Consider the following 27750-nt stretch of genomic DNA (forward strand, 5'->3'; position numbering starts at 1 on the left):
CAAAAATAGAATAAAAAATAAAATAATTTAAAACATTTGATTTGCACTATGTTTGCTTTGTTTTCTTATTTCATTTCTGGGGTAATTTATATTGTATTTTACAAATGGATAGGTCAGTGATGAATTAGAAAATATATATAAAATCTGCTCCTTTACCACAGATATTTTGAGATGCACTAATCTAGAGTGTTCCTAATGCAGGCCTCTGACAATTCTTACATTTTTTAAACCTGGGGACTGGGGGCACCTTTGATCCTTAATCACTGGCATTTTATTGATAGTGCCAAAATTTGTTACTTTTTGTGTTATTAGGGCCTCTTTGAAAGGGGCTGTTACAAAGAGTCTTTCTGCCCATCTATTTCTATTCATGCTCTCACTAAGAATGTAACTGGCCGTACCTGGATATACCAGCTCAACTGACTGAAAAGGCAAACACTCAGGTCAGCTTTCTGGCAGGGAGTGAGGGAAAGACATAGAATCCAAGAAAAGTCCAAACCTGGTCTGTGATAGACACAAAATTTCACAGCTCTTTCAAAAACTTTTCCAGGAATTTATAAATGGAAGGGGTGAAGAAGAGCTGTTATTTATTCAACAGTCATTTATGGATGAACCATTTAAAGGTGAAGGCACTGGACTCAATGAGGGAATGTGACCTGTATGGGGTCCTGATGCCAGCAGAGGGGTGTTGGGGGGTGGGGACTGTGTGCCTGACTGGTTCCCAGGCACCTGCCATTTCTAATTCTGCACAGTTTCAGTCCAGAACCAGGCAGGATGAGAGCAGCATGTGATAGCTGCCTGGGACCAGGATGATTGTAATCCTTTAACATCTCTGACATGAACCTCATTTAATCATGAAGAAGTCATGTCAGTTACATTGAGTACTCCACATGAAGCATCCACCCAGAGCCCAGGACATAGTGGGTTCTTAGAAAGTGGCTCAGGGAGCTGATTCTGCCCTGCTGTGGGGTCACTAAGACAGATGCTCAGTCCAGTCTGAGGGATCCATTGCCCCTCCATCTGGCCCATGACCCGATTCAGCTCAAGCATCTCCCAGGGCTCTTCCTTACTTGGGGGGATGAATTCCTGAACCCTGGACTGGACAGTAGTTTCCCAGACAGTAGGCCAGACATCCTCAGGGACCCCGTCTGCCCTGCCCACTCCCATCTCCATAGTAGTTTGCTGTACAAAGGCCTAAACCTCAGCCTCCTGTTCCTTAAACCTCACTCTGAGCCTGGGCCTCATCAGGAAGTCTCACCCATATGTGCTCTGCCCTCTCCCTCCTCTCTGCCTTTGCCCCCTCAGCAGTTCATATGCTCCACCTCTGCCTCCTCTGATCTCTAGCAAAGCCCAGTCCTCCTGAGAGGGTGAGGCTGGGCCAGGCCACGTGGCAGCTGGCAGAGCTGTGCTGGCTGACATCTGCCCTATTTGTTGTCACCATCAAGCAGTATCATCAGGCTGGGCTCCAGCAGGTCCTTTGTCCCCTGTGGGTAATGATGTCTTGCCTAAGTACTTCTTCCATATCAAAGGGCAGCCTAATTTTAAGAGGAGACTCCAGTTCTGCCAATCCCTGAGGGCCTTCATCCTTTGCCTGGTCTGCCCTGTGTCTGTACATAGTCTCCCCCTTCTCTCCCACAGAACAGGCCAGAGGTGGTGATTTGGAGCTGATTGATCACGGAGGAAGAGGTAACATGCCTTTCTCTGGTCCATCTGAGCCACTGTCTGGGAAGAGGACACAGGGCAGGAGGGCTGTGAAACCAGGCTGGGATTAAATGGGAGTCTTTGACCAGTGTTTGCAGTTAGGTAGGGACGATGAGAAAAAAGTAAAATCGAATCTTTCATGTGATAAATTGACATATATGGAGCCCAAGGTCAGGGCTGAATTACAAAGGATAGAGTAGGAGTTACCATAAGCAGCTTTCAGCCTATGTGTGATTAGAGCTGAGGTCAGAGGTCATTTTAATCCTTGGGAAAACTGAGACTCAGAGGGAGGTTGAAGAGGTTGGTGTACAGTCATTTAGCCAGTGACAGAGCTCAGGTCTTCCCCACCTCCAGGCCCCTCTGGCTGCCATATGGGGCTCAGAAACTCAGAGGTGCCAGGATGAGCCAGGAGGTTGTGACCTCCCCCTCCTCTCCGGCTCAGGGAGGGAGGAGATGGGACAGGCAGGATGCAGGATGAGGGAGCTTGTAGGAGAAAGGGCTGCAGCTGGGGGCTGCTTCCAGCTGTCACTCAAGGCAGAGGAAGAGAAACCTGCTCACTGGAGCTGCTGTTTGTCCTGCTTATTGAGTGACAGGACCACAGAGGACGGACACACAGACAGCATTTTCTCCCAGTATCTCTCCCATTTCTCAGGTGGGCAGAACCAAAGAGAGGGCCCGTTACAGAGGAGTTAGTGGAGGAGAGCAAATCACTGATGCCAGAGTCTGGTCTCCTCTTCTACGAGCCAGATGTGACCTGGGGCCTGGCATGGGGTGGAGATGCAAGAGTCAGTGAAGGCTCTGGAGATGTGTTCAACAGATACCTCCAGGAAACCTTCTGGGATCACAGCACCTCCCTCCCTAATGCCAGCCCTGCCCTTTGGGGAAGCCCCTCCTCTGGGGAGGTACTCAGCAGAACTCCAAGTGTTGGTCTTTTGGGATGTTGTACTTGAGCTTGTGGGTTTCGAAGAGGTTGCTCAGCTCCTTCAGGTAATGCTGGTGCAGCCTGTCCACCTCCTCTTGGGAGGGATGTGGTATCTTCGGCACCTCGATGGGCTTCCCCACTGCAAGACACAGAGGTGAGTGGTGGCCCAGAGTAGGAATCACTGGGGTCTCTGGATCCCATGGGGCAGGACTCCATGCCAGTGGTCACACCCACTGGAAAGTGCCTGTATTGTTTCCCTTTCAATTGTATTTTAGGTGATCTAATCTAAATATTAGGACAACTCCAAGATTCTGAAATAATAAAAACACCTCCAGCTGGCATTGCCACCTGCCAGACAATGTCCTAGGTGCTTTACTTGTATTATCTCCTAAAATCTTCTGAACAATCCTATGGGGATTGAACCTGCTATTAGTCCATTTTAACAGGTAAGGTAGTGAGGCTCAGGGAGGTTAAGTAACTTGTTGCAAGATCACATAGCCAGGAAGAATCAGTGACAGATTGTAAACCCTGAAGATGTGCTCTTAGGCTTAGGGACACATGGATCTGGGAGTCTTAGATGCCATGAGTGGAAGGGTCTGTATGTCTGGGAGGAGGTGGCCCACAGCCCAAGTGCCTCTTCCTCTTCTCCCTCCATGCTGGTCTGCAGTGCCTCCCATTCTAGGGAGGACATGGGAGGACTTATTAATCTCCTTCCTCTTGTTCTGCCTGGCTCAGAAAGCAGCTGTTCTGTCTTCTCTTGGGAATGGTTTTGGAGGCATCCGTTTTGAATTATATTCATGAAAATATTACCAGACAACCCAGGAAAAGTCATGGTGTAGAGGGTTGGCCAAGTCTGTACTCAACTAAGAAATGATTGGGTGAGTGGAGATGAACAGACCTCTCTCTATAAGCTTTGCCATTGGAACCTAGTTGGAATTCAAGACAAAAGCAAATGAGATGATCATATAGCAGAAAAGATGGTGCTAAGTCCATGCACTAAAGCTTATGACCATTATTTACAGGGAAATCCCTCAGGCTCTCCTTTATAGCCTGCTGATTGCTACTCCTTGGAAGGAAAGTTATGACCAACCTAGATAGCATATTCAAAAGCAGAGACATTACTTTGCCAACAAAGGTCCGTCTAGTCAAGGCTACGGTTTTAAGAGATGGCAAGAGTGAATGTCGACATTCTAGGAATTAGCGAACTGAAATGGACTGGAATGGGTGAATTTAACTCAGATGACCATTATATCTACTACTGCGGGCAGGAAACCCTCAGAAGAAATGGCGTGGCCATCATGGTCAACAAAAGAGTCCAAAATGCAGTACTTGGATGCAATCTCAAAAACGACAGAATGATCTCTGTTCATTTCCAAGGCAAACCATTCAAATCACAGTAATCACAGTAATCCAAGTCTATGCCCCAACCAGTAACGCTGAAGAAGCTGAAGTTGAACGGTTCTATGAAGACCTACAAGACCTTTTAGAACTAACACCGAAAAAAGATGTCCTTTTCATTATAGGGGACTGGAATACAAAAGTCGGAAGTCAAGAAACACCTGGAGTAACAGGCAAACTTGGCCTTGGAATATGGAATGAAGCAGGGCAAAGACTAATAGAGTTTTGCCAAGAAAATGCACTGGTCATAGCAAACACCCTCTTCCAACAACACAAGAGAAGACTCTACACATGGACATCACCAGATGGTCAACACCAAAATCAGATTGATTATATTCTTTGCAGCCAAAGATGGAGAAGCTCTATATAGTCAGCAAAAACAACACCAGGAGCTGACTGTGGCTCAGAGCATGAACTCCTTATTGCCAAATTCAAACTTAAATTGAAGAAAGTAGGGAAAACCACTAGACCATTCAGGTATGACCTAAATCAAATCCCTTATGTTTATACAGTGCAAGTGAGAAATAGATTTAAGGGCCTAGATCTGATAGATAGAGTGCCTGATGAACTATGGAATGAGGTTCATGACATTGTACAAGAGACAGGGATCAAGACCATTCCCATAGAAAAGAAATGCAAAAGAGCAAAATGGCTGTCTGGGGAGGCCTTACAAATAGCTGTGAAAAGAAGAGAAGCGAAAAGCAAAGGAGAAAAGGAAAGATATAAACATCTGAATGCAGAGTTCCAAAGAATAGCAAGAGATAAGAAAGCCTTCTTCAGCGATCAATGCAAAAAAATAGAGGAAAACAACAGAATGGGAAAGACTAGGGATCTCTTCAAGAAAATCAGAGATACCAAAGAAACATTTCATGCAAAGATGAGCTCGATAAAAGACAGAAATGGTATGGACCTAACAGAAGCAGAAGATAAGAAGAGATGGCAAGAATATACAGAAGAACTGTACAAAAAAGATCTTCACGGCCCAGATAATCACAATGGTGTGATCACTGACCTAGAGCCAGACATTCTGGAATGTGAAGTCAAGTGGGCCTTAGAAAGCATCACTACGAACAAAGCTAGTGGAGGTGATGGAATTCCAGTTGAGCTATTCCAAATCCTAAAAGATGATGCTGTGAAAGTGCTGCACTCAATATGCCAGCAAATTTGGAAAACTCAGCAGTGGCCACAGGACTGGAAAAGGTCAGTTTTCATTCCAATCCCAAAGAAAGGCAATGCCAAAGAATGCTCAAACTACCGCACAATTGCACTCATCTCACACGCTAGTAAAGTAATGCTCAAAATTCTCCAAACCAGGCTTCAGCAATATGTGAACCATGAAATTCCTGATGTTCAAGCTGGTTTTAGAAAAGGCAGAGGAACCAGAGATCAAATTGCCAACATCCGCTGGATCATGGAAAAAGCAAGAGAGTTCCAGAAAAACATCTATTTCTGCTTTATTGACTATGCCAAAGCCTTTGACTGTGTGGATCACAATAAACTGTGGAAAATTCTGAAAGAGATGGGAATACCAGACCACCTGATCTGCCTCTTGAGAAATTTGTATGCAGGTCAGGAAGCAACAGTTAGAACTGGACATGGAACAACAGACTGGTTCCAAATAGGAAAAGGAGTACATCAAGGCTGTATATTGTCACCCTGTTTATTTAACTTCTATGCAGAGTACATCATGAGAAACGCTGGACTGGAAGAAACACAAACTGGAATCAAGATTGCCGGGAGAAATATCAATAACCTCAGGTATGCGGATGACACTACCCTTATGGCAGAAAGTGAAGAGGAACTTAAAATCCTCTTGATGAAAGTGAAAGTGGAGAGTGAAAAAGTGGGCTTAAAGCTCAAATTCAGAAAACGAAGATCATGGCATCCGGTCCCACCACTTCATGAGAAATAGATGGGGAAACAGTGGAAACAGTGTCAGACTTTATTTTGGGGGGCTCCAAAATCACTGCAGATGGTGACTGCAGCCATGAAATTAAAAGATGCTTACTCCTTGCAAGGAAAGTTATGACCAACCTAGATAGCATATTCAAAAGCAGAGACATTACTTTGCCAACAAAGGTTCGTCTAGTCAAGGCTATGGTTTTTCCAGTGGTCATGTATGGATGTGAGAGTTGGACTGTGAAGAAGGGTGAGTGCCGGAGAATTGATGCTTTTGAACTGTGGTGTTGGAGAAGACTCTTGAGAGTCCCTTGGACTGCAAGGAGATCCAACCAGTCCATTCTGAAGGAGATCAGCCCTGGGATTTCTTTGGAAGGAATGATGCTAAAGCTGAAACTCCAGTACTTTGGCCACCTCATGCGAAGAGTTGACTCATTGGAAAAGACTGATGCTGGGAGGGATTGGGGGCAGGAGGAGAAGGGGACGACAGAGGATGAGGTGGCTGGATGGCATCACTGACTCGATGGACATGAGTCTGAGTGAACTCCTGGAGTTGGTGATGGACAGGGAGGCCTAGCATGCTGCGATTCATGGGGTCGCAGAGAGTCAGACACGACTGAGCGACTGAACTGAACTGAACTGATTGCTACTTTACACACAATTCTAACAGACCTGGAATGCCCTTCCCTTGTATTCACCTCCTCCAAAAGTCTTATGGGATTGTCTGGTCAGAATTAAATCCTCTTTCTCTGGCATTATAAAAGTCAAGTACATCCTCAGTGCTGTTATACAAGGGCATGAGGATCTGTTTGAAGTGATTTACCTTCTCTGAGTCTCAGTTTGCCATCAATAAAATAGGGATGAGAGTCTACCTCCAAGGTTACCCGGAAAAGTGAGCTGTAAGGAGCCGTGCAGTGTTTGCCACACAATGGGTGCTTGGTAATCTGTAGTGGCTATGGTTCTTTGTACCTCAGTTACAGTTCTCATCCCAGACTGCCTTTTATCGGGGTTATTTGCCTGTGTCTCTATTTCACCCTCTAGAACATGAGCTCCACTTGGTCAAGGATGTGTCCAACCCAAGTCCATGTCCTCTTGCAGTACAGAGCCCAGGCCTCTTGCCTTGTAGCCTTCCCCCCACCTCCCTACCCTAGGCCAGGTCTAGGCTCACCCACAGTGGTGATGGGTCGGCGGTAGGGCATAAAACCAAAACTGTACTGGAAGACTCCACGGCCATAGAAGAATGGGATGGCAAGACCTATCTTCTTGTACAGTTGATCTCTGAACCATTTCCACCAAAAACCAGGAGAAGTCTTAGCATATAATTCATTGTCCCCAAAGGAGAAGATCGGCACCAGAACTGCTCTGGAAGGAGACAAGAGAGAGGGCGTGTGGAGGGGCAAGAAGATTCAAACTGGTCACCTAGCAGGAAGCTTGTGACAGCAGAGGACAAAGCCCTGGGCTGGAAGTAGGTGGCCTCGGGTAACTCCCAGTTGTGCTACAGCTTTGCTTTGTGATAGTGGGCAAGTCCTAGCTCCTCTTAGGATCACCACCTCCCAGTTGCACCATGACAAGGAGATCAGAATGTTGTAGAGTCCTCCCAAACATCAAACATCTGCAAAGTTTCTGGGAAAATCTCTTCTGCCCCAGCTAGCTTGTGTTCTTCAGAGGTGCTTCAAGGTTGGATAACTGCTCTATGCTGTGCCTCAAACTCCACTGTCTCAGATCCCCTAGGTCTCAGACATAATGCCAACTTTGGGCAGTATGACCCATCACACCTAGTCCTTTTGATCAACTAGTCTCCCTTCTAGAATCTTCTCTGGGTATTTGGACATGAGACAGTAAATATCTTGCCAAGTTATCTTCTCTATGAATGGACTGAACATCTCTTGCTAAAATAGGGCCTGCATTAATCTCTGCTGTCTTCCCACCAAAACACAATCCTTGCCAATCTCCAGCTGAATCCAGAGCCCTCTCCCCAATACCCATGCATCAGGGCGAGCCTGATGAAACCCTTGCGGTTCTGCAGCACCAGCTTGTTGGCTCCAGGCCTGGTTTTCAGTGCCTCCCTGATGCCCCCAACAGTGATGGCCACTAGGTTGCCGCTTCCTTTCCTGCTCAGCATGTAAGCAATACTCTCCTTGTCTGATGAGACCAGCCCTGGGGAGAGAGTAATGTGGTTAGCTATGGGGTGAAGGGGGCAGGGGCCATAGCAGGGATGTAGTAGGTCCCTACTCACCCTCCCCCTACAGCTGGGAGTTCCCTGAGGACTGGGATTGAGTCATTCCCTTCTTCCCAACCCCTCACCAAGCTCATTGCTGGGAACAGAGCTGTGGGAAGTGCTTCCTTGGGTCTAGCCTCCTTCTCTACTACACGTTCTTGGAGGAAATACAGAATTCTTAGAAGCCCTCCCTGAAATCCCTCCTCCATGCCTGCAGACCTCATTTTCCTGGGCTCTCCAGTTCTAGGAAGGCTTACCCCCTTGCATGATGTAATCCCTGAAAAATGGGATCCAGAAATATATGTTTATCGTTGTCAGATGTGGGCAGATGCCAGGGAAAAGTGAGGAGAAGCCCGTGCTGTCTGTGCACATGTTGGTAAAAGCTCCGACTGACAGGAGTCCATGAGGGTGGAAGGCAGCAAGGTAGTTCCGGGAGGGGTCCAACTCAGTGGTCTTGACTAGCTGCGGGGACAGAAACCTGGTTAATTGGAGCTGTACCTCGTGCCCTTGCTGGTCCACCTGCTGACTTTCTGGGATGACCTCGTCTATGTCTCCCCTGTGCCCAAGTGCTATCACACCCATATGTGAGTGTCCTGAGATTAGAGAGGGCCTATCTGAGGATCCTTGTCCCCACTGCAGACCTGGAGCAGAGGAGATGCTCTTAGAGACTGTGGAATGAGGAGGGAGAGAATGGACCCATGAATGGACCCACCAGGGAAGGAAGGCCCCCTGCCCAAGGACTCCTGGGAGGGTGACAGGGACACAAGCCCCTGTCCTACGTGAAGGGAAACCTTATCCCAGGCAGAGTCCACCCAGAAGGAAGGAGCCATTGCAGGAGGGAGTGAGCATCTCTCCCAAGACAGTGGCAGCTGGAGTTCTGTCCTGGATCAGGGCTGACCCCTGAGTCGCTGTGACTCAGTGTAAGAGACCCCAGTGTGCTGGGAAGTGGAGGTGGGGAAAGGGGCACGAAGTCCCTAGTGATGCCCACAGGTGTGGGTGGGGAGGGGTCAAGGAGGTGTCCTGCCAAGTCTGCAGCACTTCCTGGCACCAGGTCACAGCCTGCTCAGAGCACTGCACCCCTGCTCAGGCCTTGGCCTGTGCAGACACTGCTGCTCCAGGATAATGAAATCTTCACATAGAAACCCAGCTCCTGGACTGATCTTCAGCATGAGGTGGAGGCACCTTGTCCTGGGGGAAACACTGCCTGATTCTCTACTGTTAATTCTTGAGGAAGCCTATCACTTGTGTTTAGAAAGCTCCAAGACCCAGAAACCGTTTCCTAATTTTGCTTGAAATTCCACAACTAAACTCTAGTTCATAGAAATCACAGCAGAAACTGTTTGAAGTTTAGGAATCCACAAGCCTTTGGCAGGGAGTGCAGAGGCTTGTCAATGTGGGAGAGCTCCAGTAGAGCACGGACCCCCACTTATGGGCTAGCCCATGGTTCCTGCAGGGCCTGCACAGTGAAAGTGTGTAGAAGAGCTGGAGGATCTCCTGGGAGGTGCTGGGGTCCAGACTGTGAGGCCACTGAGCTATCTCTGCAGGCTCCCAGCCCAAGACAGGCAAGTTACTGGGCACATCATCCTGCCCTCTGCGGCCACTCAGTGGTACTGCCTGCTCTCTGCAGGCCTGCAGTGGGCAAGACTCCTGAATTCTGTACACATGAAATTTCTGCAAATCAAGTCCAGTGTCCCATCCATCTTAACAGTGCCTTTGAGAAACCCTCCCCTGGGGTTACCTGTTTGAGTGAAGAGCATGAGGGATATGGCTAGACAGTCACAGAGCCCCTCAGTACCATTTTCCTGGCAGACATTCAACTGACAACAGCTTTGGTTGCAAAGGGAGCCAGCCACATGCTGTTCTTGGAGGCCCTAGGATGATCTGATATTTCATGAAATCCTCACAACCCAATAATGAATGTGGCATAATCTCTGCTTTACATGTGAAGAAATCAAGGTTCAATGAGACTAGCTCACCTAAGATCTGGTATGTTGCAGATCTGGTATTAGAACCTATCCTGCCCAGCTCCACAGGTCACACTCTATCCATTTCTTCTCTTCTGTTTCCAGAGGAGGGCCACCTGCCTCTTCCTGGCACCTTTCTGTGTCTCTCCTGCCTTTCCCACCTTATCTGGACAGTAAATCATCCCTTCCCAGGGCTTACACCCAAAGATTTAGTCTTTTTGTGAAACAGGAAAGAAGTAGAAGGCTCAGTTCACTTAGAGCAATGTCTTCCTCAATCAGGACTGACCTTTGAGTCCATGGTCAGGTGTCCACAATGACCTTAGGTCAGAGAGTCAGTCAGAGGCACTCAGAGTAGAAGGGAGCGGTATGTTTACTGGATACATGGGGAAACTGAGGAAATAATTGAGCAAGGCTCTATCCAAGGACATAAAGCATACCGAAGTTTGGGGCAGAATAGATCCAGAGAACCAGTTCAGGGCTCTCTGTTTTGCTTCTTTATCCAAAGTTAATACACAAACTTTGAAACCAGTAAAAGGACTTGTGTGACCTTGGTCATGCCTTTCTTTCTCACTGGGTATCAGTCTTTTTATTTGAAGAAGTGTGGGGCTAGATGTTCTCTAAGGACATGACTTTATACTTGCAAACCCAAGCATGTCTGCTGAGCAGTTTACACCTATAAGATATATATGTGTGCTACAATATATAGTCCACAGATCTCCTTCAAATCCTGTTCATTCATCAGTCCTCATAGTGGCCCCACATCTCTGCAGGTGGTAAACCACCGCCAGACAGAAGCTGACTCCTCCCCAGGCCACATAGTGGTGGAAGCCCAGCACCTTCCTCCTAGCCTGGTATTCTGCTCACTGCACACAGAGCCACACTTTCCCACGGACACATGGGGCACTACAGGCTTAGCCGCTCTCCAGCCACACCATTACTCACCGTGATGGGGAAATAGTCTTTCATGTACTTCCATATGACCCAGCGCTTTACGACCTTGTTGGGACTGCCCCCCTGCCATGGCCTATTTTGGTCCAAGTACAACCAGATCAGATACAGGATACTGAAGAACCAGAATCTTGTCAACAGGAGGCCTATGAAGACCACAAGGCATAAAGGGGCTGGGGAGGGAAGCAGGAGCTGTCAGTGGTCACAGGAATGAAGGAAAAAGCTCTCCCCATATGCCCAGCACTAGCAGCACTGTCCTGTCCAGCCCTCACCCCAGGAGGAAGGAGTCAACCTTCCCTGCCTTCAAGGAGAAAGGAATGAAGCCCTTTCAGAGTCACACTGGGAACCTGAATTTGAAGATAGACCTAACTACAGACTTTTCCCCACTGTACCAGGCTGCTTATTCACTCCAATCTTACCCCCTCCACCTCCCTCTCTGTCCTGTTAAGTAATTTGTATTTACCAAGGGCTCAATAAAGCCCTGATGGAGAAGCGATTAAATGAGGCTTTGGGACCACAGAGAAAAGGGAGACATTGTCTCTGCCCAGCCCTCTTTCAGTACACCCTCAGCCCATCTTTCATAGATATATCCCACCAGATCCCTCCTCTAATGAAGCTCTCCTATGGCTTTTTCATAACTTTGAGGCACAGTCCAAGCAGCTCATCCTGGCTTTCAAGCTCCCCATGACTGACTTGAGTACCTTCCTGCTCCAGCTTCACTCACCCATATGCATCCCCATAATCCAGCCACACTAAGCTGCTCAGTGTTCGTACAACTCCCTGAGCTCTTTCTGTCTCTTAGCTTTTGCTTACGTTTCCTATGCCTGCCCTTCCCTCTCCTGCCAAAGGAGGGAGGTGGAGGCTAACACACCTGCCTGGGCAATGAGTCAGGGGTACAGCATGACTAAGGCTGGGCCCAGTGAGGAATTCCCCTCTGATCTTTGATTTTCAGTCCCTACCACGAGTTAGTCCCAGCTTCACCTCAGAGTCAGGGAGTTCTGTGGGGCTGTCATTAATCTAATGCCAATGGAACCTCATTCCCAGGGAATAATGCTCCCTCTTCAACTCATTGACTCCACTCAATCCCATGCATTCAAACTCTTAAAGAAGGTCAGTTTCCACTTCTGTTCCATCTGAAAGTAGAGTAGATTGGGCTGTCATTCCTGGTAGGCTTCCAGGAAGAGGGGACGTTTGACTCAATTTAAATAGTAGTAAAATTCATAAGCCAGACAAAGTAGGCTGAAGCTCACAGAGGCTCACTTTACACAGAGCTCCTACGATGAGTCAGGTGCTGGTGGGACAACTGTGAAGTGGCAGAAAATCCTGACCTTCTCAAGCTGATTTGCGGGAGTCAGCTTTTACTCTCCTACCAGCCTTTAAATCCCACCCTGTGGATCCATCTCCTAACCATCTCTCTACCTACTGCCATTCTCCCTTGACCAGGGGAGGCAATCTTTACCCTAAACATCAGACTGCAAATATTTTAGACTTTGCAGCCAAAGAGGCAACTCAGAGGAAATTATATACAGAGCTGATTTAAAACGTAAAAACCATTCTTGGCTCATGGGCTGTGCTGTGCTAAGTCACTTTAGTTGTGTCTGACTATTTGTGACCTCCATGGACTATAGCCCGCCAGGCCTCTCTGTCCATGGGGTTTTCCAGGCAAAAACACTGGAGTGGGTTGCCATTTCCTCCTCCAGGGGATCTTCCCTACCCAGGGATTGAACCAGCGTCTCTTAGTTCTGCATTGGCGGGTAGGTTCTTTACCACTAGCGCCACCTGGGAAGCCCAGGTGACTTCCTTGGTGGCTCAGATGGTAAAGAATCTGTCTGTGATGAGGGAGACCTAGATTTGAACCCTGGGTTGGGAAGATCCCCTGGAGAAGGGAACAGCTACCTACTCCAGTATTCTAGCCTAGAGAATTCCAAATTCCATGGACTGTACAGTTTATGGGGTCACAAAGAGTCGGATATGACTGAGTGACTCTTTCACTTTCATGGGCTGTACCAATATAATAATAATGAGTGGGATGGATTTGGCCCATGGGGCATAATTTGGAGACCCCTGATACAGATTGTTACTGCTCCCTGTCATTAATTTATACCCTACACCCTAAACACAGTAGATCCATTGGCTTCAGCCATAGGGACCTATACCACATAGATTGGACCTTGTCATTCCCATACCTAAAGCCCTCCTGGAGCTCCCTTTGTCCCCAGGATAAGGGACAAGGTACAAGCTCCTGCTCCTGGCATCCAGAGCCCTTTCCTCAGCTGCCCTCCCTCTAGCTACTTGACCTCCCAGTATTCCAGACTGGGAAGGGGGTGGGTGCAGCCAGTCAGACGCACTCCTGCTGGCAAAGCACCCCGAAGGCCAGCTGAGCAAATTGTCCCTCATACCAGGTGATCCCCAAGTGCTGATCTCAGCAGCCCTTTTAAGACCTGTATCTTTCTCCCATCAATGCACCCTGTGCTCCAGAAGTGGCAGGTGTCCATGGCCTCCTGTTCCCACCCCAGCCTGCCTTACGTAAGACCATGAAGCAGAAGATCCAATGCAGGACTGCAAAGGTCTGCAGTCTGCGCTCCAGTGGCACAAACAAAGGTGCGAACTCCACCATGCTGGCTCCTCTGGGTTCTGGAGGCTTCTCTGAGCTCTGCTGTGGACTGAGACACTTGCTCGTGTTTGCTGCTGCCAGAGATTGTCTAAGCATTTATGGGTTCTGAAGTGGGTGGGTTGCCGTTTCAAGCAATGTTTTATCTGCAGATCTTCTTTCTCTGTTTGCTTGAATCTTGCTGTCACTTGGCAGTGAAGCAACAAATATAGTGCAATCTTGTCTTCGTTCCACCTTCCCAGCTATCTGGCTATGATAATTGTCTCCTTTCATTTGCCAGATCCACTGTTCCCCTCCATGAATTTGTAATTACAGTTTCCATCTAAAAATCCCTTGGCCCCACCATCTCCTCCACCTCCTGCCCTATTCCTCAGCTCACCTGCACAGCACAACTCTTGGAAGACAATGACAGCTGTCAGCTCCACACCCTCCCCTCCCAATCTCTCCTCCCTCCTCCAGACTTCATATATCACTGTTCCATGGAACTGCCCTTGACAAGTTCACCAGCGGTCTCCACGCTGCTGAATCCGGTGGTCAATTCTCAGCTCTCATCTTGACCTCTCAGCAGCCTCAGACACAGCTGGTCCCTCCCTCCTCCTTGAAACCACTTGGTCTGTGGACACCACCCTCTCCTGGTTTCTCTCCTGCCCCTCTGACTCCCCCTGGGTCTCCACGGTGGCTCTTGTCCTTCACGAGGCTAAGTGTTTGAGGGTCTTTCTGCTCTCTCTGTCCCTGGACCCTCCCTCCTCTCCCGTAGAGACCTCATCCAGGCTCATGGCCTTGAAGTCTGTCTACAGAATGAACACTTCCAAACTGCATCTCCTGCCTGACCTTCCCTTGGGCCTCCAGACTTGACTAAGTAAGGTGGGTACTTGACATTCTCCCTGATAGTCTGCTCCGCACCTCCACCACAGCTTGTCTAAAACTGAACTTGACTTTTGTCTCTGTGAAAATCTCCTTAATTTTTACTCATTTCTCTACAATGTATTTTTGCTTTTTTTCCCCTGAATTTGAAGAAAACTTACACCCCACCCCCCAATACTAACCATTGTTGGTTGGGTACATTATGAATTTCTTGTCCCAATTTTTTTCATTTATATAAATTTTTATTTACACAGTAAATTAGAAATCATATTTACATTAATTCTTTGTTCTCCTAAAAGAGCACCTAAAATCACACCCCAACCCCTTATAGGGTATAATAAATGTTCACTGAAACTATATTGTGTTATTGTTTTAAGGAGAGAGGATGGAAAAGAAGGAGCCACCAGCTAGCCTGTCCTGCTGTCTACAAGGGAGCAGGACTTGGAGCAGAAGTGAGTGTGCCTGAGTCCTGCAGTGCCTTCCATCAGCAGACCCAAGAACAAGGCAAGGTTTGGGCATCTCACATCTTCTTCACCTGTGAGGTGTGATTTTTTTTTCCTCTTCCTGGTGGAGAGGGTCTTTCCTGATTGCTCAGCTGGTAAAGAATCCACCTGCAATGCAGGAGATCTGGGTTGGGAAATTCCCCTGGAGAAGGGAAAGGCTACCCACTCCAGTATTCTGGCCTAGAGAATTCCATGGACTATAAAGAGTTGGACATGACTGAGCAACTTTCACTTTCACTTTCCTGGTGAGGACCACATGGAGCCCTGGGGTTTTTCTCTCAATTCTTACTTAGCTTGTGTTTCAAGGTGTCACTGACAATCTGGTTTTAGAAAAGGCAGAGGAACCAAAGATCAAATTGCCAACATCTGCTGGATCATTGAAAAAGCAAGAAAGTTCCAGAAAAACATCTATTTCTGCTTTATGGACTTTGTCAAAGCCTTTGACTGTGTGGATCACAACAAACTATGGAAAATTCTGAAAGAGATGGAAATACCAGACCCCCTGACCTGCCTCTTGAGAAATCTGTATGCAGGTCAAGAAGCAGTAGTTAGAACTGGACATGGAACAACAGACTGGTTCCAAATAGGAAAAGGAGTACATCAAGGCTGTATATTGTCACCTTGCTTATTTAACTTATGTGCAGAGTACATCATGAGAAACGCTGGGCTGGAGGAAGCACAAGCTGGGATCAAGATTGCTGGGAGAAATATGAATAACCTCAGATATGCAGATGACACCATTCTTATGGTAGAAAGTGAAGAGGAACTAAAGAGCCTCTTGATGAAAGTGAAAGAGGAGAGTGAAAAACTTGGCTTAAAACTGCAGCCGTGAAATTAAAAGATGCTTGCTCTTTGGAAGAAAACCTATGACCAACCTAGACAGCATATTAAAAAGCAGAGACATTACTTTGCCAACAAAGTCTGTCTAGTCAAGTTTATGATTTTTCCAGTAGTCACGTATGGATGTGAGAGTTGGACTATATAGAAAGCTGAGCGCTAAAGAATTGCTGCTTTTGAACTGTGGTATTGGAGAAGATTCTTGAGAGTTCCTTGGACTGCAAGGAGATCCAACCAGTCCACCCTAAAGGAGATCAGTCCTGAGTGTTTATTGGAAGGACTGCTGTTGAAGCTGAAGCGCCAATACTTTGGCCACCTGATGTGAAGAGCTGACTCATTTGAAAAAAACCCTGATGCTGGGAAAGATAGAGGGCAGGAGGAGAAGGGAACGACAGAGGATGAGATGGTTGAATGGCATCACCGACTCAATGGAGATGAGTTTGAGTAAACTCCAGGAGTTGGTGGTGGACAGGGAAGCCTGGTGTGCTGCAGTCCATGGGGTTGCAAAGAGTCAGACATAACTGAGTGACTGAACTGAATAACTGAACATTTAAAATTTTAAGTCCTATTTATCAGCCTTTTATTTAATTGATATTGCTTGATTGCTTGGTCTGACTTAGGAAATCGTTAAGTGATTTTGATAAATTGTAACTTTTCCTTGGAAACTATCAGTTTCATCAAAGGATGCAAATTTATTTTCATTGAAGTTTGTAAGCAAACCAGTTTCTTTGATTTTAATATTTCTCTCTCTCAGTTATTTCTCCACTGGCCTTTATTTTGTGTAGTGTGATTTATCTTCATTTTTACTAGTTGTGGAGTTGTTAATTTTTTGGTGTAACCCAGGTTTTTATTTGCTATCATAATACTTCTGTCCAAAGAAATTCCCTTAATGTTTCTTGTAGTACCAGCTCACTAGGAATTAATTCTCTCAGCTTTAGTTTGTCTAAAAACACCCATAATTTTGTCTTAATTTTGAAAGTGATTTTCACTGGATAGAGAACTTTGGGTTGACAATTAATTTTCCTTTCAGCTCTTCAAAGGTGTAGTTCTTGTCTTTGTTCCTCTGTGTTTACTATATCTTTGGATCTAACTGCCTTGCAGGCTCTCAGTTCATTTTTGACAGCTTTAATATAATGTGTCTAAATTAAAAAAACAAACAAACAAATCCTATTCTGTTGAGAGTCTCTATAGTATTGGATCTATGATCTTATATCTTTCCTTATTTTTGGAAAATGTTGAGACCATGCCAAAAACACTTCATCTGCTCTGTTATCACTTTCTACTATGAAGTTTCAATTACATTAATATTATACTTATTTACTTTATTTGAATGTTCTGGTCCAGCTGCAGATAAGACAGGATGGGTTTGGTAAAAGAAGAGACAAATAGATCAATGGAAAAGACTAGAGAGCCCCCAGATAGGTCCACATACGTGTCATCAAATGATCTTTGATAAAGGAACAAAGGCAATTCGATGGAGAAAAGAAAAATGTTATTTATTTGCTGAGGAGTCTTTAAGTCTTTAAATCTCTGCTATATCCACAATTGTCCCTCTTTATAATCCTAAAATTTTTAATGTGTGATTTCTTTTTTGCTTGTTTTTCTTTCTGGATGAATCTGTCAGATATTTATCTCTTTTAGAGGAACAGTGTTTTTTTACTTTAACTTTCTGGCCATCTCTAATGTATAGTTGTTTTATATTTAATTACCTTGCTATTTTCTTTACTTTTTTTTAAGCCCATCTACTTTCTTTAGGTTTGCCCAAGCCTCTTCCTATTTTCTTTAGTCTAATCACTGGAGTATTTTTAATCTTTTATTATCTCAATAGATGCAGAGAAAGCCTTTGACAAAACTCAACATCCATTTATGATAAAAAAAAAAAAAACCCTCCAGAAAGCATGAATAGAAGGAACATACCTCAACATAATAAAAGCTATATACGACAAACCCACAGCAAACGTTATCCTCAATGGTGAAAAATTGAAAGCATTTCCCCTAAAGTCAGGAACAAGACAAGGGTGCCCACTCTCACCACTACTATTCAACATAGTTTTGGAAGTTTTGGCCACAGCAATCAGAGCAGAAAAAGAAATAAAAGGAATCCAAATTGGAAAATAAGAAGTAAAACTCTCACTGTTTGCAGATGACATGATCCTCTACATAGCAAACCCTAAAGACTCCACCAGAAAATTACTAGAGCTAATCAACAAATATAGTAAAGTTTCAGGATATAAAATCAACACACAGAAATCCTTTGCATTCCTATACACTAACAATGAGAAAACAGAAAGATAAATTAGGGAAACAATTCCATTCATCATTGCAATGAAAAGAATAAAATACTTAGGAGTATATCTACCTAAAGAAACAAAAGACCTATATGTAGAAAACTATAAAACACTGGTGAAAGAAATCAAAGAGGACACTAATAGATGGAGAAATATACCATGTTCATGGATTGAAAGAATCAAATAGTGAAAATGAGTATACTACCCAAAGCAATCTATAGATTCAATGCAATCCCTACCAAGCTATCAGCAGTATTTTTCAGAGAGCTAGAACAAATAATTTCACAATTTGTATGGAAATACAAAAAACCTCGAATAGCCAAAGCAATCTTGAGAAAGAAGAATGGAACTGGAGGAATCAACCTGCCTGACTTCAGGCTCTACTACAAAGCCACAGTCATCAAGACAGTATGGTACTGGCACAAAGACAGAAATATAGATCAATGGAACAAAATAGAAAGCCCAGAGATAAATCCATGCACCTATGGACACCTTATCTTTGACAAAGGAGGCAAGAATATACAATGGAGAAAAGACACTCTCTTTAACAAGTGGTGCTGGGAAAACTGGTCAACCACTTGTAAAAGAATGAAACTAGAACACTTTCTAACACCACACACAAAAATAAACTCAAAATGGATTAAAGATCTAAACGTAAGACCAGAAACTATAAATCTCCTAGAGGAAAACAGGCAAAACACTCTCCGACATAAACCACAGCAGGATCCTCTATGATCCACCTCCCAGAATATTGGAAATAAAAGCAAAAATAAACAAATGGGACATAATTAAAATTAAAAGCTTCTGCACAATAAAGGAAACTATAAGCAAGGTGAAAAGACAACCTTCAGAATGGGAGAAATAATAGCAAACAAAGCCACAGACAAAGAATTAATCTCAAAAATATACAAGCAACTCCTGCAGCTCAATTCCAGAAAAATAAATGACCCAATCAAAAAGTAGGCCAAAGAACTAAACAGACATTTCTCCAAAGAAGACACACAGATGGCTAACAAATATATGAAAATATGCTCAACATCACTCATTATTAGAGAAATGCAAATCAAAACCACAATGAGGTACCATTTCACGCCAATCAGAACGGCTGCTATCCAAAAGTCTACAAGCAATAAATGCTGGAGAGGGTGTGGAGAAAAGGGAACCCTCTTACACTGTTGGTGGGAATGCAAACTAGTACAGCCACTATGGAGAACAGTGTGGAGACTCCTTAAAAAACTGGAAATAGAACTGCCATGCGACCCAGCAATCCCACTGCTGGGCATACACACCGAGGAAACTGGAATTGAAAGAGACACGTGTACCCCAATGTTCATCACAGCACTGTTTATAATAGCCAGGACATGGAAGCAACCTAGATGTCCATCAGCAGATGAATGGATAAGAAAGCTGTGGTACATACACACAATGGAGTATTACTCAGCCATTAAAAAGAATACATTTGAATCAGTTCTAATTAGGTGGATGAAACTGGAGCCTATTATACAGAGTGAAGTAAGCCAGAAAGAAAAACACCAATACAGTATACTAACACATATATATGGAATTTAGAAAGATGGTAACGTAACCCTGTATGTGAGACAGCAAAAGAGACACAGATGTATAGAACAGTCTTTTGGATTCTGTGGGAGAGGGCGAGGGTGGGATGATATGGGAGAATGGCATTGAAACATGTAAATTATCATATGTGAAATGAATTGCCAGTCCAGGTTCAATGCATGATACAGGGTGCTTGGGGCTGGTGCACTGGGATGACCCAGAGGGATGGGATGGGGAGGGAGGTGGTTGGGGGGTTTAGGATGGGGAACACATGTACACCCATGGCGGATTCATATCAATGTATGGCAAAACCAATACAATATTGTAAAGTAAAAACAAACAAACAAACAAAAAAATAAAGTATATATTTCAGCGATAAATTTCCCCATGAGTCTTGTTTTCAGTTGCAGCCCAAAACTTTGATGTGTAATGTTCTAATTTTTTTTAGTGATGTAATACTTTCTAGTATCCTTTACAATTTATCTTTAAATCAAATAATTAATTTAGAAGTACTCATTTATTTAATTTCTAAATATGTGAAGGTTTGTGGCCAGAAAAATGATTTGCATGAGTCTTTGGTACTTGTTTATGTTAGTTTTTTGGCCTAGTATATAGTTGGTTTTTACAATTTTTTCTGTGTGATACAACATGTATCCTCCAGTTGTTAGATTCAGGGTCCATTAAATGAAGCTTATTAATCATATAAGTCTTCTACATCTAACAATATTTTATATGTTTATTTAACCAGTTACTCCAAAGTGTTTTTTTTAATCTCTGTGATAATGTTAATGAATTTGTGCATTTTTTCTTAAAATTTTACCTAATTTTGTTTTCAATATTTTTAAGCTATATTGTTAGATCAAAAATATGTCATGTATTTCAGGTGAACTATTTTTATATGATGACCACTCATTTTTATCCCCAGTAATTCTTTTTGTTTTAAGATCAATTTAGTCAAATATTAATATAATAGTCTCAGAGTCCTTTTAGTTAATATTTACCTACTACACCTTTTCTATAATTTCTCCCATATTTATGTGTCATTATGTTAAAATATGTCTCCTGCACGTGATGTGTACCTACATTTAATTTTATTTAAGTGTTTTTCTGCCTCTGACATTCTCTTTTATCAAGAAAATTTTTATCATTTGCATTTATCCAATTGCTAACATATTTGGAAATATTATTACCACCTTACATTCTATTTATTATTTGCCATTTTTTTTTGTTTTGTGCCTTTTCTAACCTTAGTAAAGCTGTCTGATCCCTTTTCTTTCTTTCAATGTGTATCTTTAGTTAATATAAATGTTCAGGTTAATATGTTAATCAATACATCTACTCTCCTAACAAACAACAAAGGACTTTAGAATACTTTAACTCTGATCACTCCCTCCCATCTTACATGTATCTTAGTTCCACACTGTTTTCATGTACCTCAAATTAGTTCAAGCATGACCAAATCCATGTGCTCAGATGACTAAAAAACTCAACAGAGACCAGTTTGTGGTTCAGACAAAAGAAAAGTGTAATTTTTTCTCACACTACAGTGCAGAAGCAGGCAGTTGGTCCAAGGTTGCTGAGAGAGCTCAGTTCTAGGAGGTCACCCAAGACAGGTTTCGTCTATCTTGTTCTCTATCCTCCCAGACCCGGGGCTAAACCCTGATACTAGAGCATTCTTAGCCACCATTGCATAGTCTCCTTAACCTCCAGATGGAAATGTAAGTCTACCACATTCACATTCTATGCTAGGGGAGGAGAAAGAGAAACTTGTACCTAAACAACTTCTTTAAGGAAGTGGCCTGGAATTGCATACAATTGCTCTTCACTGCAGGGAAGATGGAAAATGTTGTTTCTGGTTGGACAACTAAGAGCCCAACTAAAATGTGGTGGCTTCTGTTCCCAAAAGGCAGAAAGAGAGAACGGGTTCCGGGAATCAACTGCAGTCTTCCACAGACATCACTGGAATCCTGCATCCTCTTCTGATTTTCTCTGAGTTTGTTCCAACCTTAAGCATGTGGCCTCCCCCAGTGATGGCAAAGATGGTCACTAACAACAGTAGCCTCATGGTCTCTCACATAACAGTTCAGTAAAACAAAGAGTGACTCTTTACATGTAGTTCCAGCTAAAGTCTAGGATTTCCTCCAATTGATCCAATGTGGATCTCATGTCTATCACTAAACTAGTAATAAGGAATGTTTATATAATGGATACAGAGTTCACTTTTATAAGGTGAAAAGAATTCTGGAGATGGTTGGTGGTGAGGGCTGCAATTATGTAAATGTACTTAATGCCACTGAACTGTACACTTCAAAATGGTTTAGATAGTAAATTTTAGGTTACTTATATTTTACAATAATTTGAAAGGTTGGAAAGAAATTTGACAAGATCAGTTACATTTTAGGCCATGAAAAACAACACAGAGTTAAACCTGTGTCATTTCTATTCACTTCAGAAAGAGTATAGGAAACACGGTTGGGCTGTGCCCTACAGCGAATTCTGTCAGATACTCACACACACACACACCATCCTCACCCTATTAGTCCACCTATCCTGAGGACCTGCTAGGCTCCAGCCCTGGCCTGGGGCTCCTGGGAAATCTGTTGTTGTTGTTGTTGTTTTTTCCTGAAGCCAAGGCAACATTAGAGGTGGGGCTAGTTGGACAGAAAGAAGGGAAACCCTTTTAACTCTCCCTCCACCAGATGGTGCATCCTTTGGGCAAAGTCCTCTGGTTTTACAAGGTTAAGGTGGTTGTGTCAAGTCAACAAGAACACATTGACAAGTCAGTTACACAATACTGTTATGGTCCATAACATGAACAAAAATAGTCACCAGTCCCCAAAACTGACTGTGGGCAGGACTGCCCAAGGCTCTGTGATTACCCTCTGTCATCACAAGCCTGAGGTCAGTCCTCGGGCATCTCCAGGACACAGGGGAAATGCAGCTGCTGAGGAAATGAGCTGCTGGTTCCTTCGTAATGAGAGTGTCACATGCATAGGTGGGTTTGCAGCTTGAACCCTGTGCTCTGAATGGCATATTCACTGTGCTCCATTGCTGGCTTCACAGATGGGGACACTGAGGCCCTCAGAGTGTCAGCTGACTCTCTGAAGTTACTCAGCCAGACGATGGCACAGGTGCCTTTGGGATCAAGAGTCCTGTATTCTGGAATGGAGGCTTTTCTACTGTACAAGGTCTCCTCTGAGGAAGGAAGGACTAGATTTTGTTCATTTCACCTCAAGTGCCTCCCAGTTTTGCCCCCCTGAAGCCCAGAACAGGGTTCAGAGTCAGGGTGAAGGGAATCTGGTGGAGCAACCACAGTGTCCTCTCAATTCATCCTCATGTTTCAGGACCCCAAGTCTCCCCCAGCAGCCCTGGATGGACAGCAGCAGGGTGAGGGCACTGATATCTGGGAGCCTGAAGCTGCAGGTGAGGTGGAGCTTTGGAGTGAGATTGCAGGGTACAGCATCAGGGGAGCCCCAGGGAGCAGGATGTCACAGTCTGACAGGACTAAGGGTCTTAACTCTCCTCTACCATCTCAACTCCTGCTTTGCAGATGCACAGATCCATGCGTTCAACTCTGTGCAGTCAAATACATGATCCAGGAACACACTTGTGTGAGTGATTATGGAGGTTGGGCAACTGGTGCACACAGACTTGCTAACACAGACTCATGATGGGGTGTGTTCAGACAATTACAGGAGCCTCAATGAAGAAACTTATCCTTGTGAAGAAACATACCCATAGACTTTCACAATCTGTTCCACATGCGTATTGCTGAGCTCACGCCTAAAGTATGGCCATCTTGTTTCTTCTTGACCCTCAAGGGAGGGGGAAGTAGGGGCTAGGCCAGGGTCCAGAGCCAGGCTGCTAGCAGCTTTCACAGAAGAGTGACTTTTAGCGTGAATGGCCCAGATCATGCAGTCCAGTGCTCAGTCGCTCAGTCATGGCTGACTTTTTCCGATCCTGTGGACTATAGCCCAGCCAGGCTCCACTGTCCATGAAATTCTCCAGGCAAAAATACTAGAGTGGGTTGCCATTTCCTCCTCCAGGTATCTTCCTGACCCAGGGATCAAACTCAAGTCTCTTGCATCTCCTGCATTCACAGGCAGATTCTTTACCACTGTGCCACCTGGGAAAACTAACACAATCCAGACCCTAGGCTTATACCTGTCTGGAGTCACTCTGGATGATTTTTAAACGTTGGGAGCTCAGCTGCTACTTCCTTCCCTGTCCCTGTCCCCAAGGTTCCACTCATACCTTTGACCCAAGCTTAGTCCATTGAGAGTCAGGGGCATATCGACCTCATTCTACAAATGAGGCTCTGCATACAGGGTAGGGGTGAAACAAGGCCCCTGATATGCACCCTCATCCCTGACATGTAACCCATGTCTTCCCCAAGTGTCAGGGGCCAGCAGAAACGTGGCCAGTGGGAAGCAAGGCCATCAGTTCATAATCAAAGTGACCCTGGCTCCAAGAGCCTTCTTGGCTGATGGAAGTCATAGATATTTAAAAAGATTGGACAAGTGCACTGCTGAAAGGAATCAGGGGACTATGGAAGCCCAGAGGAGAGACCTGATGGACTTCAGGGGGTGGGATCAGGGAAAGCTTTCTGGAGGAGGTGGTGTCTGAAAGCACTCCTGAAAGACCAAGTGAAATGGGAGTGGGTGAAAGGGCTTTCTGGCAGAGGGAACAGTCTCTGCAAAATGCTGGCACTAAGGGAAGTATGATGCCCTAGGAACTGGAGAAAGCTCAGCAAGGCTGAAGGAGAGTAGGGAGTAGTTGGTGAGGAAGGCAGAGCTCACGATGCAAAGGGCGGTAAGCAGGCCAAGGGACCAGAGACATCCTAAGAACCCAGAGAATCCACTGGGCAGTTTTTATCAGGGGACTGATGGTGTCAGACCTGCACTGGGAGATCCTTATGGCTCCAAGTGCAGGGTGGATCTGGGGATCGCTTGAGACTAATCTGAGTGGAATGTAGGGCAGCTGATTAGTGGGGCTGGCCAAGGAAGGACTTTACATAGATACTCATATAATAAGAAAGGAAGAAATGTTCTCTAAATTATAATACATAGTATTCAAAGTAATTTAATGCAGTTTTCTTTCTTTCTTTCTTTTTTATTTAGGCAATGGCACCCCGCTCCAGTACTCTTGCCTGGAAAATCCCATGGACAGAGGAGCCTGGTAGGCTGCAGTCCATGGGGTCGCTAAGAGTCGGACACGACTGAGCGACTTCACTTTCACTTTTCACTTTCATGCATTGGAGAAGGAAATGGCAACCCACTCCAGTGTTCTTGCCTGGAGAATCCCAGGGATGGGAAGCCTGATGGGCTGCCGTCTATGGGGTCGCACAGAATCGGACACGACTGAAGCGACTTAGCAGCAGCAGCAGCAGAGGTCTACTATTGAGAAGGGCAGAAATTTCAAAGGATGACATTCACCTAACTGGGGTTCAGTCAGTGTCCCCTACAATCAAGTGATGGCAAATGTTCACCTGCACAAGTCATTCTTAGCTCACAGGTTGTTCAACAACTGACCATAGTTTGCTCACTCTGGTCTAGACCAGGGGGACTGGGCGGAAGCAAGTGAGAGACTAGGAGGGTCTCTAGTCCCACCACAATGGACCTCCTCCACCCCGTCATCCTTTAAGGGTTGTCACCACATCCAGGAGAATCAGTGAAAATTACCCTTGCTGCCAGCAGGGACTGAGAGCCCTTAGCAACAGGAAGATCCCACAAATGTGAAGGTCTGTAACCATAATATCTCAGGGTAACAGGGACCTAAGAGGTCCCTGCCCAGCATTCTCCCAGGGCAGGACTAACATACATGACTTTCTTAGGAAAGCAAAATATTCCAGATATGGAAAGTAATCTGTGAGATCATGTTGCAAGCGCTGGTATTTGAATACAAATCTCAGGATTCACAGCTGGGGATCCTTTCCCTATACAACCCTATCCTTGCCACGATCTCTGGCTAATATTGGGAGCCGGAGCACATGGGAAAAAGATGCTCTTCAGGCTCCTGATTTCCCCAGCTGGTGGTCCAGGGCAGATCAGGCCTCCAAATTTACATATATTTCATACCTAACTTTTCCTGATGAGGAATCTGAGGCTTCAAGAGAATGAATAAACTTGCTTGTCATCTATTAGGAGTAAAAATGGAGTCGTCTCAAAAGATATCCATGTTATAATCCCTAGCCTTGTGAATATTACCTTAACTGAAGAGAAAAGGGGTTTTTGCATATGTGATTAAACTAAGGATCCTTAGATGAGTAGATTATCCTGGAGTATCTGGATGGGCTCTAAATCAATCACATGTATCAGTATAAGAAAGACACAGACAGAGATTTGACTAGATCACTCCCTTGTGGCTCAGTGGTAAAGAATCTGCCTGCCAATGCAGGAGTAGCAGGTTTGATCCCTGGGTTGGGAAGATCCTCTGGAGAAGGAAATGGCAACCCACTCTAGTATTCTTGCCTGGAGAATCCCATGGACAGAGTAGCCTGGCAGGCTACAGTCTTAGTTCAGTTCAGTTGCTCAGTCGTGTCTGACTCTTTGTGACCCCATGGACTTCAGCACACCAGATTTCCCTGTTCAACACCAACTCCCAGAGCTTGCTCAAACTCATGTCCATTGAGTCGGTGATGCCATCCAACCATCTCATCCTCTGTCGTCCCCATCTCCTCCACCCTTCAATCTTTCTCAGCATCTCAGGAAAAGTTAGGTATGAAATATATGTATTCAGGACTGATTTCCTTTAGGATGGAATGGTTGGATCTCCTTGCTGTCCAAGGGACTCTCAAGAGTCTTCTCCAACACCACAGTTCAAGCATCAATTCTTTGGCACTGAGCTTTCTTTATAGTCCAATCCTCACATCCATACATGACTACTGGAAAAACCATAGCTTTGACCAGATGGACCTTTGTTGGCAAAGTAATGTCTCTGCTTTTTAGTATACTATCTAGGTTGGTCATAGCTTTTCTTTCAAGGAGCAAGTGTCTTTTAAAAAATTTCATGGCTATAGTCACCATCTACAGTGATTTTGGAGCCTCCAAAAATGAAGTCTCTAACTGTTTCCACTGTTTCCCCATTTATTTGCCATGAAATGATGGGGCTGGATGCCATGACCTTTTGAATGTTGAGTTTTAAGCCAGCTTTTTCACTCTCCTCTTTCAGTTTCATCAAGAGGCTCTTTAGTTCTTCTGCACTTTCTGCCATAAGCGTGGTGTCAGCTGCATATCTGAGGTTATTGATATTTCTCCCAGCAATCTTGATTACAGTCTACAATCTATGGGGGCTACAGTCTATGGGGTCACAAAAGAGTTGGACATGACTGAACAACTAAACAAGAACTATAAACGACAACAAGAAAGGAGAAGGTAACGTGAAAATGGAAACAGAGAGAGATTTGAAGGTGCTTCTTATCTGGCTTTGAAGATGGAGAAAGAGCCATGAGCCAAGAAACACATGTAGCTCTGCTGCTGCTGCTGCTGTTACTGCTGCTGCTGCTGCTGCTAAGTCGCTTCAGTCGTGTCCAACTCTGTAGCTCTAGAAGCTGGAAAATGCAAGGAAACAGATTCTCCTTGAGAGCCTCAGGAGGGAGCTTGGCCCTGCCAACCACTGGTAAAAGTGATATCGTGCAGCTGTGAAGCATCCACATGGACTCTTGTAGGTAGGAGGTTCTTAGAAAGTGGCTCAGGGAGCTGACTCTGCCCTGCTGTGGGGTCACTAAGACACATGCTCAGTCCAGCCTGAGGGATCCACTGCCCCTCCATCTGCCCCCATCCACTGCCCCATGACCTGCTCCTGCTCAAGAACCTCCCAGGGCTCCTCCATACCTGGGTATCAATTCTTGACCCCTGGACTGGACAGTAGTTCCTCCAGACAGCAGGCCAGGCATCCTCAGGGACACCGTCTGCCCTGATCCCCCTCTATCTCAATAGAACTTTGCTGAACAAAGGCCTAAACCTCAGCCTCCTGTTCCCTAACCTCACCTTGACCCTGACCCTCACCAGGAAGTCTCACCCACATGTGCTCTGCCCTCTCCTC

The 27750-nt window shown here is 45.0% G+C and overlaps 1 protein-coding gene and 1 long non-coding RNA gene across 2 annotated transcripts; one reads left to right on the forward strand and one right to left on the reverse strand.

Annotated features, from left to right (window-relative positions):
- The first annotated feature begins 1578 nt into the window (after positions 1–1578).
- Positions 1579–15456, forward strand: LOC123329744. Its single transcript, XR_006545296.2, has 3 exons — positions 1579–1683; positions 14416–14522; positions 14900–15456. It is a non-coding gene; the product is annotated as an uncharacterized LOC123329744 (long non-coding RNA).
- On the reverse strand, positions 1822–13742 carry LOC102404551 (2-acylglycerol O-acyltransferase 2). Its single transcript, XM_006045186.4, has 6 exons — positions 13574–13742; positions 11042–11220; positions 8393–8597; positions 7900–8074; positions 7086–7279; positions 1822–2759 (listed from the first exon to the last, which is right to left on the reverse strand). The coding sequence occupies exons 1-6, from the start codon at positions 13662–13664 to the stop codon at positions 2605–2607; spliced, it is 999 nt and encodes a 332-aa protein (XP_006045248.4). The 5' UTR covers positions 13665–13742; the 3' UTR covers positions 1822–2604.
- Positions 15457–27750: the final 12294 nt, after the last annotated feature.

The sequence above is a fragment of the Bubalus bubalis genome, chromosome 16 (assembly GCF_019923935.1).
Source record: "Bubalus bubalis isolate 160015118507 breed Murrah chromosome 16, NDDB_SH_1, whole genome shotgun sequence".
In the NCBI taxonomy this organism is placed as follows: Eukaryota; Metazoa; Chordata; class Mammalia; order Artiodactyla; family Bovidae; genus Bubalus; species Bubalus bubalis.